At 59.5% G+C, this 15,153-nt stretch overlaps 1 protein-coding gene across 1 annotated transcript in view; it reads right to left on the reverse strand.

Moving 5' to 3' along the window:
- ADCY7 (adenylate cyclase 7) overlaps window positions 1-15,153 on the reverse strand; it is a 58,611-nt gene that overhangs the window by 18,929 nt on the left and 24,529 nt on the right. The window contains exons 4-14 of the mRNA XM_011988657.1: window positions 14,460-14,621; window positions 13,530-13,679; window positions 12,876-13,024; window positions 11,626-11,737; window positions 7,371-7,498; window positions 5,508-5,666; window positions 5,165-5,297; window positions 1,790-1,981; window positions 1,382-1,416; window positions 752-835; window positions 436-561 (exon numbers count right to left, since the gene is read on the reverse strand). Coding sequence (XP_011844047.1) covers window positions 436-561; window positions 752-835; window positions 1,382-1,416; window positions 1,790-1,981; window positions 5,165-5,297; window positions 5,508-5,666; window positions 7,371-7,498; window positions 11,626-11,737; window positions 12,876-13,024; window positions 13,530-13,679; window positions 14,460-14,621 — 1,430 coding nt within the window. The remainder of the gene's footprint in view (window positions 1-435; window positions 562-751; window positions 836-1,381; window positions 1,417-1,789; window positions 1,982-5,164; window positions 5,298-5,507; window positions 5,667-7,370; window positions 7,499-11,625; window positions 11,738-12,875; window positions 13,025-13,529; window positions 13,680-14,459; window positions 14,622-15,153) is intronic.

Consider the following 15,153-nt stretch of genomic DNA (forward strand, 5'->3'; position numbering starts at 1 on the left):
GCACCCCTGGGCTGGCCGTGTGACGGTTAAATTGTATAATGTGGGTGCCGAGGATGCTGCCGGAACTCAGAAGGCACTCAGGAAAGAAATGGTCGTTATCAGTACAAAAAGCTCGTAGCAGCAAGACAGGACAGTGATAACTGAGTTTTGGGTTCTCATCTCATTGCAAGGCCAGTGCCGTCAGCCTGAGGCATCCATGCCAGGATCCGCTAAGGCTTTGCACTGGACGGAGCAAAAGTCTTGAAGACCCATGGAGGCAAATCTCTGATGGCGCATTTGGGTCATGGAATGAGGCTGACAGGAGAGAGCGCCAGGCTGGTGCTGCACTGGCCCCGCCCCCACCCCCACGCGGGAGCAGCTGTGGATTCTCAGTGCCCCTCCCCTAGCCGGTCTTGGGAATGCAGGCTGCCCCATCACCTGCGCCTCCCACCCCACCCCAAGCCTGGAGACCCTGTCCCTCTGTGGGGGAGGCTGCTGGGGGTCCTCACCTCACGCTCAAAGCCCTTCTCCAGGAAGATGGACCCAAAGGTGTAGAAGTCGTCAGACTTGGAGCAGCAGGGCCTGTGGGCGGGGGCAGCTGTGGTGAGATGGGAGCTGGGAAGGGGTCCATTCCCTCGGGAGGTGGCAGCAGGCAGGGGGAAGGAACAAGACTGGGCCACCAGGCATGGGGCATGAGGTGGGCCTGCCCACATAGGAGACCCCTATCCAAGGGGGAGAGGAGATGGGGGTGGACAGAGGTCTCAGGCCTCACCTCGTGGAGCTGAGCCCCTCGATGGCTGACAGCATCTCGTCATCGTACGAATCGTCCTCCGACCGCCCCTTGGGGGACATGCTCCTGGAATCAGATACCAACAACAGGATGGGCACAGGGACCACCTCCAACTCTCCCAGAGGAGGGCGTGGGCGTGGGCATGGCCACCAGTGCGGTCCCAGAACCTCGTGTGGGATGGTGAAGGAATGGGTGGGTCCCACTGAGGCCCAGAGAGGGCAAGTGAGGACCCAGCATCATCCAGCATGGCCCAACTGGCCAGCACCCCAGCCACACGCAGAGGGCAGACCCAAGCCCCAGTCCAAGGCGTCTTCAGCTACACCCCCGGGGTTGGCATGGAGACCAGAACACCCACAGGCATCTCCTTCCCTTCCACCGACTCCACTGACCCTGCCAGGGCACCACACAACAGGTGCTCCATCAAGGCCAGGTAGAAGGGCCAGGAGCCAGGAAACTCTGGTTCCTAGAAATGCTTTGACCCAAGCCCTGGCCAACTTCACAGAGGTCCTGGGCTGGGCCTTGCAGAGCTGCCCACTGGACAGAGGCTGGTCAGGGCAGCCTGCTTGGAGGAGGTGGCTGCAGCAGGACTTGCCAGGATGGCAGGGCACGCACCTGTCTGGGGTCCGGCGGTGGCGCTGGGGAATGCTCTGAAAGGGAAGGGAGGAAAGGATACAGTCATTCCCCAGAACACTGGGCCCTGAAGGCCACTGCTGGGCCAGGTGCAGCCCCTCCAGCACTTGATACACAGGACAAGGTGTCAGGGTCATCCAAGCCACAGACATCCTGACTACAACTGAGCATGGTCCAGGCACCAAGGAGGACAGGGATGTTCCTGGCCATCCTGGCGTAGTCTCCAAATGCCTTTGCTTCCTCTCCAGCCCCAGGAGGTAGGGCAGAGGCTGTGGCCATTTTACAGATGGGGACAGTGAGGCTGAGAGGGTAGGAGATCTTTAGCACTCACTCTCCTGCCCCTGGCTTGGGGCCCCAATCCCTGGCTCTCTGGGTGGGAGGGGGACCTACCTTAGGCCTCCGCCCATTGGGGACGGGGGTCTCGCCACTGCTCACGCTCTCGCGGTGGTTGAGATGCGCAAAGGGCCGCGCTGCCCCCCAGGACTCGAGGTACCGGGTCATGCGCACTGACGCCCGCATCTTCAGGGCCGCATCCCCCTTGGGTCTGTGGAGGTGTTGGCTGGGCGGGGGTGGCTGCTGGCTCTGGGGGCAGACATGGACACAGGCCTGTGCCACCTCCTCCCCTCTCGGCCCAGGAAGGGGCCGCCACTCCCATCCGGCTCTCCCTGAAGTGTGACACCACCCTGAGCCCATGAAAAAATAAACAGCAAAGAAGTTGCTCAATCCGCAGTCCCCTTGGAGAGTGGCTGCCCTTGGGGACTGGCCAGCCAAAGCCTGGTGCACACTGAGGCCGGGTCATAGGGGGTCGCAGCTCGGCGCCCTGGCCCTGCCCCAGGCAGAGAAGAGGCTAGCGCGTACCCACCACGGTACCCAACCCCACTCCCTGCTCTGCCTCCCCAAGAAGAGAGGCGGGGTTCGGGTCCCAAGCCCGAAGCCCCACTGCCCTTGAGGCTCCTTGGAACCAGAGAGTCCCTGGGGTCTGAGCACCCATCAGCCCCTCCCCAAGAGGCGCCTGGGGAAGCCACAGGCATCCTAGCCCGCCCTCCCACGTGTGGCCGGCACGCCTTCCCTCCATCATAGCCCGCCCTCCCACGTGTGGCCGGCGCGCGCTCGCTCCTTCCTGTGGGAAGCGACCAGGAGGAAGAGGGGCACTGGCCGCCCCAAGAAATGACCAAGCCAGAGGCCAGCCAACCCCCAAGGCAGCGATCCAGAGAGTTCCACTTGTGTGGCCCCCAACCGCAGATGGCACAGGGCCATGACCTGCCACGTGCCTGCGAGACCCAGCCTTATGCTGGACACTCAGTAGCTCAGCCAGGCCCTGAATGCATGGCCAGCCCTACCCGCCAACCCCCTCATGCCACAGACCTGAGACCCCCCTGAGCCAAGAACACCTGCCTGCGGCCTTCCTCAGTTAGGGCGGCCAGACAGGACTGGAAAAGGGGCAGGGAAGAGAAAGACCCAAAGGCCACCAGAGATGAGCTTAAGCCGGCTCCAGGTCTGCTGAGTCCTTAGCCCCTGAAACATTCCCCTGCCTCCAGAAGTCCTGTCTCCTAGGGCCCCGCAAACACCCCGTGGACAAGCCTCCACAACTACAAACACTCACTAAGCCACAGCTCAACTTTCCCGGAAACCTCTTGCCTCCTTTTGGGATAGAAACATTTTTAAGTCCTTAGCCGCATCTATCTGCCTAGCCATGGGAGCCATGTGGAATTTGGCCTTGGTGAGTGTCCCGGAGCAGGAAGAGCTCGCTGGCCCTGTGGTGAGCAACCTGGTGGGGGTGGGTGCATTTCTCTGTCCCCTCGTCCATTGTGGCAACTCTGCCTACACAGTGCCCAGCCGTTCAAGTTCAAGGTCACTGGCACTCAGCAGAGAATCCAGACACCCCAGCCCCCTGAGAAACAAATAAAAAGCAGAAATAAATAAAAATCAGATTCCTCAGTTCTGAGCAAACACATCCTACTCAGAATGGGCGTGGCATTGGTATGAGCCCCATGGGGGCACCTGCAGCCACATCCAGTCCACAGGAGCCCACCTTGCCCCAGTCAGGCCATACAGCAATGGTGAGGCAAAGCCCATAGAAGCCAGTGCAGAAAATCTATCTCCGTGTCAAAAACAGGAGCTACAGACAAGTTCCCTGCACACAGGAGGGATGTCCCAAAGGTAGGAAAAATGCAGGGTGCTCGACCATGGGGCCCGCCACTGCCACCTTAGCATGAAGGGTCGGGGGACTCGCAGTTCACTCTGTGTCCATGAAAATCCCTGTGGAGGGAATACAAGAAACTCACTGCACAGGCCCCCTCTGAGGAGATGTGCCGGCTGGGGACAAGGACTCTTTCTACAACATGCCCTTCACACCTTTTGAACTTCAACTGCGTGGATGAATAAAGTTAAACAAAAACTTTTGCCAGATAAATACAGATAAATACAGATACAAGCTGCCAGATAAATACAGCTGCCCAGTTGAGTACTGCGTGCAACACTTATGCGAAACATGATTCACGGTTATCTGAAATGCAAGTCCGCCCAGGCAGCCCTGCAGTTTTCTCTGCTCCACCTGGCAGCCTGCGGGGGTAGATTTTGGAGCATCCTAGGTGAGGAGCGCTGCTTCATTCATTCAAGGGCTATCTGAGCACCAGCTTCGAGCTGGGCACCCATCTCAGCACGGGGTGGAGGGCTGCAGCCTGCAGAGGAGGAGCCCCCTGGCATGGCACTCACGATGACAACAGACAAGGAAAATGGATAAACAAGCAAAGGCATTAGGGATGGAGGGAGGAGTGCTTCGGGTGCAGGGACCTGCAGGTGCCACCAGCCTGGTAGTGGAAGGGCAGGAGGAGACCAGGTGGGGTGAGGGGAACGGGAGAGCAGGGGAGGGGCTTGGAGGGGCAAGGCCAGGGCCAGGATACAGGGCGAGGATCGCTGCCCTATTCTAGGAGGGTGGTGGCGCAGGACACAGGTACTGGGAGGGGTTTTCCCAGATGCTGGCTCAGTATGGATGGCGCAGCACTGGGGGTGCTGGGGGCAGAGTGAGGCCAGCAGATGTGTAGGGAGGCTCACAGGCCAGCCCTTGGGCCCCCAGGGTCTGGCAGTCGGGCCAGCCCCAAGGCACATTCAGGACCAGAGTGAAAGGAGCCACTTGCTGGCTGGGCCGACATTCTTGAGCAAGCCTCAAGGATGATTCACAGAGTAGTGGCCAGACATGCCAGACTCCCTTGAGCAGGCCAGGGGCGGGCAGCAGACAGGCCGAGGTGGGCCCCACCTGGCCAGGGCAGTGGAACTGCCTCCCCCACCACAGGGTCCTGGATCCACCAGGGGACCTGCGGTCAGCACCCAGGACACTCAAAGGCTCCTGCCCAGTGGCTCCCAGGCCACTCCCTGCTTTCCTGAGTCTCATCCAAAGCTTGTTTCGAAAGTGTGTCTCTCAGAAATCTGCGAGATTAGTAACCACCTCATGGAAAATAAACCAAGAGCGACGATAATTCATAGAATGCTGTGACGTGCCGGGCGCGCCGCAAGGGCCTCGCTCAGATTAGCTCCTTCTGGTGGGGCAGATGCTGTTTTCCCATCACACAGAGAAGAATGGAGTCCCAGGGAGTGACTACTCAGTGCCTACAACGTGCCTGGGAACAGGGAGCTCACTCCTGCCCAGCCAGGACCCTTCCCCACCTCTCCCTCCATGGGGGTCTCCCCCGAGGTGCAGGCCAGGCTTCCCAGGGCCCCTCCAGCCCCTCTGGGTCCCCCCGAGCTGCGGCCTCCGAGCCCTCGTACCCGGGGGTCGATGACCAGGTAGGTGCGGATGTTCATCTCCTTGAGGTAGGGGTCCCGCTGCTGCCCGTGCCCATCCTCCACCTCGTACGCCTTGTCCAGGTGCTTCAGTGTCGCCTCCGTGATGTGCACCCGGCTGCGGGAGACCCAAGTCAGGCAGAGCCTCGGAGCCCAGAGAGGGCTGGCATCCACCCAGGGACGTGCAGCAGGCAGGCCCGGGCCCCAGGCCAGCTTTTCTGCATTCATCCCTCCCTCCACACCTGACCACCCCCCAACCTACCACAGAACCCTCCATCCACAGCTAGCCCCAGGCCTCTGGCCCTGCCACTGCCCAGCCCAGCCTCACCCGGGGACTCCAGCTGCCTCCATCCGGTTGGCCAGGGACACGTCGTGGGACCACACGTCATACTGCCACTTGCGCAGCCCGATGACCCCGCACAGCACGTTCCCCGAGTGTATGCCCACACGCATGTTGATGTCCACGCCCGTGGCCTCCCGCACCTGCCTGGGGCAGAGTGGCCCAGTCACCCCAGCCCTGCCTAAGCCCTGGGACAGGCTGAAGCTCCCAGGTGTGGGGTGGGTACCGGACAGGGTGTGGGAACAGGGCAGGCTCAGCCCACGGGACAGAATGTTCTCAGCCTGATGCGGCTTCCTCTTTAGGAGGAGCTGAGTGCCCGTCCCCGGGGGCACACAAGTAGGTGTGGCCACACCGGACCTCAAGGGTTAGGTAGGAAGGAGGAGGAATTCCAACTAGTCACTACAGCCCACGTTGATGGACCCAAAATACCATCACTGGGTGTTTTCCCTGCCCAGCAGCACTGGCTGGGTTGTAAAAGTTGACTGGGGGCCGGGCGTGGTAGCTCATGCCTGTAATCCCAGCACTGTGGGAGGCTGAGGCAGGCAGATCACCTGAGGTCAGGAGTTTGAGACCAGTCTGGCCAATATGGTGAAACCCTGACTCTACTAAAAATATAAAAATTAGCTGGGCGTGGTGGCAGACGCCTGTAGTCCCAGCTACTTGGGAAGCTGAGACAGGAGAATCGCTTGAACCCAGGAGGCAGAGGTTGTGGTGAACCAAGATGCGCTCTGGGCAACACAGTGAGACTCTGTCTCAAATAAATAAATAAATAAATAAATAAATAAATAAATAAATAAGTTTAAGTTTACTAGGGTCTACAGAGGGGGTCCAGGAACCAACCAAAACCTAGCATAGACAAGGAACACAGGGCCCAGACCATGGGCACCTTCTATGCACCCCCCACCAGTCCCTGGGAAGCAGGGGCCCTAGGAGCTGTTGGCACCACTGAGAACAGGAGCGGAGCCCCACAGGAGAGCTTCCCTGGGGCACAGGGGACCCCAAGACAGGAACAGAGCCTGAGTCCCCATAACAAGCGGCACCACGTGTCCACCAACAAGGCTGGGCACTGACCAAGCCTTCCAGGGTCAGAGCCAGAGGCACATAAGAGCCTGTGCAACCTCCACCTATTACAGCACAGGGGCCGGCCTGAGGTCACGCAGGCAGTGGTGCAGGGCCAGGCCCCTCCAGCTCTGCCCAGGCTTCTTTCCGGCAACACCAGCCACCTGTGGCTGGACTTCAGGAGGACAGTCTGGGACAGGGACTGATGCCTGGGACCGGCAGCCCCACCAGGCCCTGCTCTGCCCTACACTGGTCACCCTGGCTGGGCCTGCCTGGCCCTCTCCCCAGACAGCCCTCTCAGCAAGTTCCTGCCACAGACCCCGGCTGCTCAGAGCCGCAGCAGACCTGGAGGAGAGCTGGGGGTCTCCCCGCAGCCTCAGGACCAAGCCTGACTCCAGGATCTTCACTGGGGGGCAGCAAGCAGATGGAGCTTTGGAGTCGATCCCTGGGTCTGAAAGGTCCCCCGGCTGCCTGCCCTGAAGCCTCCTGCTGTTGCTAAGACCCCAGCCTTGAGGGGAGCGGATCTCACTGCCCTGACCTCACATTACCCAGCTCTGAGCTCCGGAGATGCTTTCTGGGACTCAGAGTCACAGGCAGCACCACGGGGAGGGACGCAAACAGGTGAGGTCTGAATCCTCCAGCAGGTTGGGTGGTCCAGGCAAGCTGATTTCACCCCCCATCCCCCGAGCCTCAGTTTCCCCATTGGTGACATGGGAATGACAAATTCCCTACCATGCCCAGGAGGGTCCACCATGGGGCAGGACCCAGTGCCTGGGCCTGCCCAGGACCTACTTGATGGCCTGGCACATGTCCAGCCCCATCTTCACACAGTTCCGGGCGTGAGTGGGCAGCGACACGGGCAGGCCCGATACACAGTAGTAGCAGTCACCAAGGATCTTGATCCGCATGCACTCGTTGGCCTGCAGGGTAAGGGAGGGGCCTGGTCACTGGAAGGTCTGGGGCCGGGACCTCTCACGACAGCCGCCTCCCCCGACCCTCCAGGGTGCGCCCGGCTCTCTCCTGGTTGGGGGCTTGCCTCCTGGGGTCCAGCCACCAGGAGCCACTTCTGGGCCTGGCAAAAGGCTTAGCAACATGGGAGCCTCCCCAGGAGGAACCCCCAGGCAAGCACCAGAGGTGAACACAAGTGTTCCTAAGGGCCTCGGGCAGGGCTCTGCCTTGGTTTCATTTGCCCAGGTAATGTTTGAATGCCTACTGAGTACCCGGCCCCAGGCCAGGCAAGGGGACACAGCAGTGAACAAAATAGACGAAAATCTCTGCAGCCACGGAGCTTGCACGCAGGCAGGAGGGGTGGGCACTAAACTAAAAAGACAAAAACAGAGCAGTGTGCCCCTCTTAGTGACCGGACTAAGGAGAAAACCAAGGCACAGGAGGGAGGTGATGTTCCCAGGAAGCCAGTGAAGACCTCTCAGAGAAGGAATCAGAATCATTTGAGCTAAGACCCTGAGGAACCGCGAGAGCCGGCCATGCCAGTCTCTGCAGGGAGAGTGCTCAGGGACTCACAGGAGCTGGGGAAGAGACAGCGAGGCAGCCAGGAGGCTGCAGGAGTGGGGAGTGAGGACAGAGGTCACAGGTGCACACACCAAGGAGTCAGCAGGTTTCAAGGTCACCCAAGCAGTGGCTGTGCTGACAGGGCTTAGGGGTGGGGAGGAAAGATACCAATGCAAAGAGGAAAGAGGGATGGGGAAGGCGGAGACAGAGAGGAGCGAGGCCGGGGACTCAAAGGAAAAGGCCCAGGGAGGGAAGGGGACCCCGAGAGCCCTCTGAGGTTCATCTGAGGCACTGCTGCATCACCAGGCCTTCCCTAAGCCTTCAGCAAGCGTGGCCACATGCACCGAGGCCTCGTGGGTGGGGCTTTAGGGGAGCTGAAGAAGGAGCACCATCTGCCTCTGCTCTCCCCTCCCTACCCTCTACCCACTCGGCTGACCCTCGGACTGGACACCCCAGCAGGTGGCCCTGTGCTCTGGCTTCTGGCAGGGAGGAAGCTAAGAGGGCTCTGTCCTGCAGGCTCACGACGGCTAGCCCTGCTCCTGGAACACCATCTGTCTCCAGGTCTAGAGCCTATCCTGGCCTCGTCCCCACTCTGTGCCTATCAGTCATCACAGACCCAGGCCCCAGACATAGCACCAGCCCTGCCTCCAGGTCCCCTGCACCTGCCCACCCTGGGAACCGTCCCTGGCCTGCGCCCTCCTCCAATTACTCAGTTTGAGCGTGTGCCAGATGTTTCCTGCTGGGCCCCATCTGGCACATGCTGAGTGAGTTCTGAGTGACTGCAGGGACACAAGGACAGTAACTTTCCTAGAAAGCAGGCAACCTTGGCAGACCTGGATACTAGGGTCCGGCTACCCTGATCTCCTCTCGGACCAGGCACAGGACTGCCCGTGGACCCAGCCTGGCTCTCGGGGATGTAGGGGAGGCCACATACCCCAGGCTGCTCCACCGGCTGACAGTCCCCTGTGTCTCTGACACTCGGAGTTGGGGAGCTGGGTCTTGCGCCAAGGTGTGACTTGTATGCCTCTGAGAGAGGAGGCCCTGGCTCTTGGAAAGAGCTTACACTTCTGGAATCTTATTGTTGATAGGAGAAAAGGCTGGGACCAGCCCTGCCCAACTCTGCCCAGAGATTAGATGCTCTGGGAAGCTGGCAGCTGCCATGGCCTCCCTTTCCCCATCTGTGCAATACAGCCATGCCTCCTGGGCCTGCTGGAGAGGGAAGACTGTGTGCAAGAGGCAAGGGACCCTCTGCATGGGCTTTATGGTAAGGAAAGGGCCAGCTGTGGCCCGAGCCCAGGGCCCCTGCCTCACATGAACCTCAACCTCTGGGGCTCCCAGCTGCTGGCTCAGAAGCCATGCAGATCCTGAAGGAAGGTTCCAGGCTAGACAGGCCCTCTGAGTCACTCAGTCCACAATCCCCAGGATGGGACAGTTTTCCAGAACATCCCTGACCAGTGCAATCCTATAGAAGCTTGGTTACCGCCTGCAACAGGGAGCCCACTCCCAGTCCTCCTAGGATTGAGCTGCTCTGATCGTGAAAACTTCTTCCCGGTGTGAAGTCATAACTTCCCTCCCATCAAGTTCTAGACCATTGATTCTCTGCCCACAGAGACACCTAGAAGGCTCTTAAAAATTCTGGCCAGGCACAGTGGCTCACGCCTGTAATCCCAGCACTTTGAGAGGTTGAGGCAGGCGGATCACAAGGTCAGGAGATCGAGACCATCCTGGCTAACATAGTGAACCCCTGTCTCTACCAAAAACACAAAAAATTAGCCGGGCGAGGTGGCAGGCACCTGTAGTCCCAGCTACTCAGGAGGGTGAGGCAGGAGAATGGTGTGAACCCAGGAGGTGGAGCTTGCAGTGAGCCGAGATCACGCCATTGCACTCCAGTCCGGGCGACAGATTGAGACTCCGTCTCAAAAAAAAAAAAAAAAAAAACTCTGATGTGGCAGGGCGTGATGGTGCATGCCTGTAATCCTAGCACTTTGGGAGGCTGAGGTGAGTGGATCACTTGAGTGTAGGAATTCAAGACCAGCCTGGACAACATAGCAAAACCCCATCTCAACAAAATACAAAAAAAAAAAATTAGCCTGGGGTTGTGGTGCACACCTGTAGTCTCAGCTACTCGGGAGGCTGAAGTGGGAGTTCACCTGAGCCCAGGGAGGTTGAGGCTGCAGTTAGCCATGATTATGCCATTGCACTTCACCCTAGGTGACAGAGCAAGACTCTGTCTCAAAAACAAAACAAAACAAAACTCTGATGGGTATGGACACGGGCATTGGTGTTTTAAGCTTTCCATGTGATTCCCAAGTACAGCCAGGATAGGGAGCCACCACCTTAAATTACACTTCAGCCTCTATTTAATGGCCACCACTTCCAGGAAACCTGCCCTGATCACCTGAAGCTGGGCTAGGTGCTCCCCAGGCTTCCTGGACCCCACACTTCTCTTCAAACACATACCATGTAGGCCCAAGGCCCCACCCAGGTTCAGGGCCTGGCACTCACCTACTCTCAGGACCATTTGGTCCATTAATGGAAATATTCCTTGCCTGACCTCCCTCCCTGCCTGGCACCTGTCGAGCTCCTCAGCATCCTGGTCCTCGCCTTGGCCCTCATGTCCTTGCACGCCTGACCTTGTGCCCTTGTCCACTTCACACCCTGTTCCACGCCCACTGAGCATGTTCACCCCATGGACACACAGGGCTTTCTTTCTACCCCAGGCTTTGTCTATGCTGTTCCCCCTGCTAAGAACACTGTTCCCTTTCCTCCTCAGATGTTTTTTCAAGTATCTCAAACTTTAAGGTGGGCCAGGAGCTCACGCCTGTAATCCCAGCACTTGGGACGCCAAGAGGGGAGGATCACTTGAGGTCAGGAGTTCGAGACCAGCCTGGCCAACATGGCGAAACCCCATTGCTACAAAAATAAAAAATAAAAAATACAAAAAATTAGCTAGGCGTGGTGGCGGGTGCCACACTGTAGTCCCAGCTACTCAGGAGGCTGAGGCACGAGAATCACAGCCTGGGAGGTAGAGGCTGCGGTGAGCAGTGATGGCACCACTGCACTCCAGCCTTGATGGCAGAGTGAGACTCCATCTCACAAAAACAAACAAACAAAACATAAAAGTTTAATGTGCCCATGATTCACCGCAGATCTTGTGAAAAGCAGTTCTGGGTGAGGCTGGGCATTCCACAGTCCTCCTGAGCTACCAAGTGAGTAGAGGCTGCTGGCCTTGCCAGTGAGGATGGAGCCATCTCCTCCTCCTGAGCCCCCATCTGAGCTCCGAAGCCCCAGTAGATCACCCAGTGTGCACTGTCCATCTCCCCACTGGCCTCACACTCGGAGCACAGGATCCTGGCTGCCGTGGCCACCACTCACCCCCACCTTTACCATGGGGTGCTTGTGTTTGCTGACTGGATGCTAAAATTCAGCCACGCCTCCCCATCCCAATCCCAGCAGGGCGCTGGACACAGGACACCCCTGGAGATACAATGGGCAGGGGAGGGGCCTGGCTTTGCCCAGTGCAGGCCGGCAGGCTCACCTTGGCGATCTGGTCGAACTTGCCAAAGAGCTCGTTCAGCACCACCACCAACTCCTTGGGGGAGCAGTCACTGGCCAGCTGCGTGAAGCCCACGATGTCCGCATAGAGGATGCTGGGGGTGGGGCGGGATGGGAGGGAGTGTCAGAGCCTGGCTCCTGGACAGCAGCAGCAGGAGCATGGAGGACTGTCTGGAGCCCCAGGAGCCTGCCAGGCCTGAGCCCATTCACCCCTGCCCTTCCTCAGCCTCCATAGGGATGGGAGAGTCGCGCCCAGCCATAAAGACAGATTAAAGTTCCAGGGACTTCACATTAAAGCAGAAGGGAGCAAAGTCCAGAACCTGCAGGGGCCCTCAGGCTCCCCCTGGGCCCCATCACTGCAGACAGCTGAAGGGCACTTCTGCAGGCAGCCTGGAGCCTTCCCCTTTCCCATCCAATGTTCGCCACAGCACAGACCTTAGAACTCCCTGGTGAGAGGCAGCTCCGTGCTCCCTTAAGCCAACCTCCACACCCAGTGCTTTACAGGCATTGAGTCTTCACACAACCCTTGCAGAACTCCCGTTCTACAGACGTACAAACAGGCTCCAGGACATTGAGACTTACTGGAAAGCCAAGAGCTGGCATCTGCACCAGGTTTCCCCGCTCCAAAGTCCATAAGCTCATGGACCATCCACAGACCAGAGAAAAGGCAGCGGGCCAGCCTTGGATGTAATGCTGGCGCTGCAGGCAGAGGACCCCAGGGGTCTCCCGGGACCCACATTTACACTCAACAGCACCCAGCACCCACATCTACACTTGACAAACTCAGGTCAGTGCATTCAAGTACAACTTCATGGTTCCCTGCAAATCGGGTGTGTCAGAACTGGGGCACTCTTGGGCACCAAGGCCCCGCGGGGGGCTTTACCTCCTTCTGGAGGTCCTGTGCTCCCTTGAGAATCATCGGAAAGGACCCCTTCCTTCACAAAAGCTATGTTTGCTCACACAGTTTTACAGTTTTGGGGGGTGCTAGATCTTCCAATACCAATCTGAATTCTCTAATTTAAGAGCCCTGACCTGATCCTGCCCCTGGGGAAACAAGTGGGGATTCTGAGGCCCAGGGAGGGCCCTGGATTAATCTGGAACCATGGGGCCCTCTCCCAATCCCTATATGGGCAAGAGTCTGAGCCTCCAGATAGGGCAGGGAGGCCACCTGGGGGCCGGGGGAGCGGTGGACCCAGCCCCCGAGATACGCTGTCCACACATCTCACCGCCCACCTGACATTCTGGTGTCTCTTGACGTAGAGGCTGTGGAAGTTGTTGTCGGGCATGCAGCGGCGGTCGCCATGCTCCTTGAGCCGTTCGATGATGGCCAGCTTCATGCCCATGGAGATGTGGGCTGGAAGCACCGATAGCAGCAGGTTCTCCTGGGTGCCGGCGGGCAGACCAGCAGAGGGACCGGCGGAGGACAGGCAAGGTAGCATCAGGGCCCAGACCTGGCCTCCCTGGCCTCCATCCTCCCTGCCTGCCTGCCCTGCCCACAATGTCTCCATCTCTGCTCCTGTCCTTCACCAACCCAACTGGGCATCTAGCTCCCATGTACCCAGCAGCCCCCGGGACTCAGACTGACTGAGAAAAGGGCTCTTTCAGCTGGGGAGGCTAAGCTGATGCGTGAGCAGCCTGGCGCCACTACGGCCTTCTCTGCTGCCACCTGGGGACGGCGTGCCCAGGACTGAAACCACACAGAGGAAGGCAGAGTCAAGGGTCAGCAGGCTACGGTTACCCTGCTGGAGCCCAGGACTTACCGAGGTGAGACCTGCACAGGTGTCTGTCCATGCACCTCATGCACATGGCGGCATGAGTGTCTCATGTCCAACAGAAAGAGGAAGAGGACAGGGGTGTGCAAGGTGAGGAGTGGGGGCCAGGTCCCACCTGCTGGCGTTTCTCGATGCGCAGCTTCCGGCGGATCTGGATGCACTTCACAGTGTAGGTGAAGAGGTCCCGGGACGCATCCTGCATTTGGTGCTTGTGGAAAGCGCCTGTCAGGTTCCCGCACAGGAAGATGACTGTATTGGCCAACAGCTGCGGGTGGACCAGGGTAGGGCTCAGTCTGGCCAGTGTGGCCTGGCCCCTGCCCTCCCAGGCACCAGACTCCTAGGCAGACTAGTGATGGCACCTCTTCCCATTCCCTGACCCCCAACCCACTGAGAATGTCACTCTTCCTGGGGCAGACAGGGAAACTGAGGCCCAGACAGGAGCTAGTCTCCTAGTGAGTCACTAGGATGCAAGACCAGGACACCCAGGAAGGCAGAAGAGGCCACCTCACAGAGCCCAGGGCCTGAGGGGCTTGAGTGCTAAGGGCAGTCCCAGAGGGCACAGCGCCCAGCTGGCTGTGCAGAGGGCCAGCCTCTGCCCGGAGAGGATGCCAGGCCTGGTCAGGAGGAAGCACATCTCTAAATCCTCAATAATTATGAACAGATGGTTCAGTCATTCAACACAAAGACACAAGGCAGTGTCCTGGGATACTCCCCCAAGCCCCGTCAGGACAGGGCCTGTGAGGAAAAAGTTTTGGGAACGGGACTCACCCCATGACAGTATCCCTGAACCAGGAGGCAGGGCCTGAGGTCACGACCCTGAGGGCTGAGCCACAGGGGAGCCCTAGGCCAGCAAAGCAAAGGCCAGAGGGCAGGGCCATGCCTGAGGCCCAGCTTCGGAGCAGACTCGGAGAGGACCCGGCCTTGGAGCAGGCTGTCTACAAACACGGCTCCGGGGCCTTTGGGTCTGACTCACCCAGAGGGGGCCCCCATCTGCCCTTAGACCCAGACCACAGAACCTCCCCAGAGGCCTTAGCCCGTCCCTCACCTGCAGCCCCACCCGGACACTGGGTGTCGTGAAGCCTCCCATCAAAGCGCCGAGCACCAGGAGGTGGGAGGCGGTGGAGACAGCCCCCACAGCGACAGCGCCCCGCATGCTGAAGGGCAGCAGCGTGTACACCACAAAGACGATGAACAGGAAGAAGGGCACCTGTGGATGCAGCCTGGTGAGCCCAGTGCCCCGAGATGCTGCCCCAGGCCCTACGACCCCCAGAAACCTGCACCACACCAGCCCACCCAGTCAGTGTCCTTAGGTCGGCTCCCTCACCTCCCCCCGGCGTGGGCAGACATACGAGGGAACAAGAAAAGCCAGAATGTGTTTCTGGGGTGGGCCCGGCCACATGGTCCATGGTTTCCTGTGCTGATCCACTGCCTGTGGCCACCCCAGGTGGAAGGCTCCATGCCCCACGTGATCCAGGGAGCCCCCACCTGGTGCCCCTGCCATGTGGCTCTCGCTCGGCAGGAATGATTACCGGGAGGCTGAGGCACCCTCTCACCAGCTGCCTCCAGCAATGCGGCCCCACCCGCCCTCCCTCCACTCCCAGAGCTGCCCCACCAACCCCACCAGCCGGTCCTGCGTCCACCCCTCTGGGAGTGCTGCCCTCTCCCTCCCCTTCAGTCCACATGGTTCCCCTGGGCCTCACCCCACCCCGCCCCAGCCACAGGAGCTGTCACAGGACCCA

The sequence above is a fragment of the Mandrillus leucophaeus genome, unplaced genomic scaffold (assembly GCF_000951045.1).
Source record: "Mandrillus leucophaeus isolate KB7577 unplaced genomic scaffold, Mleu.le_1.0 Scaffold333, whole genome shotgun sequence".
In the NCBI taxonomy this organism is placed as follows: Eukaryota; Metazoa; Chordata; class Mammalia; order Primates; family Cercopithecidae; genus Mandrillus; species Mandrillus leucophaeus.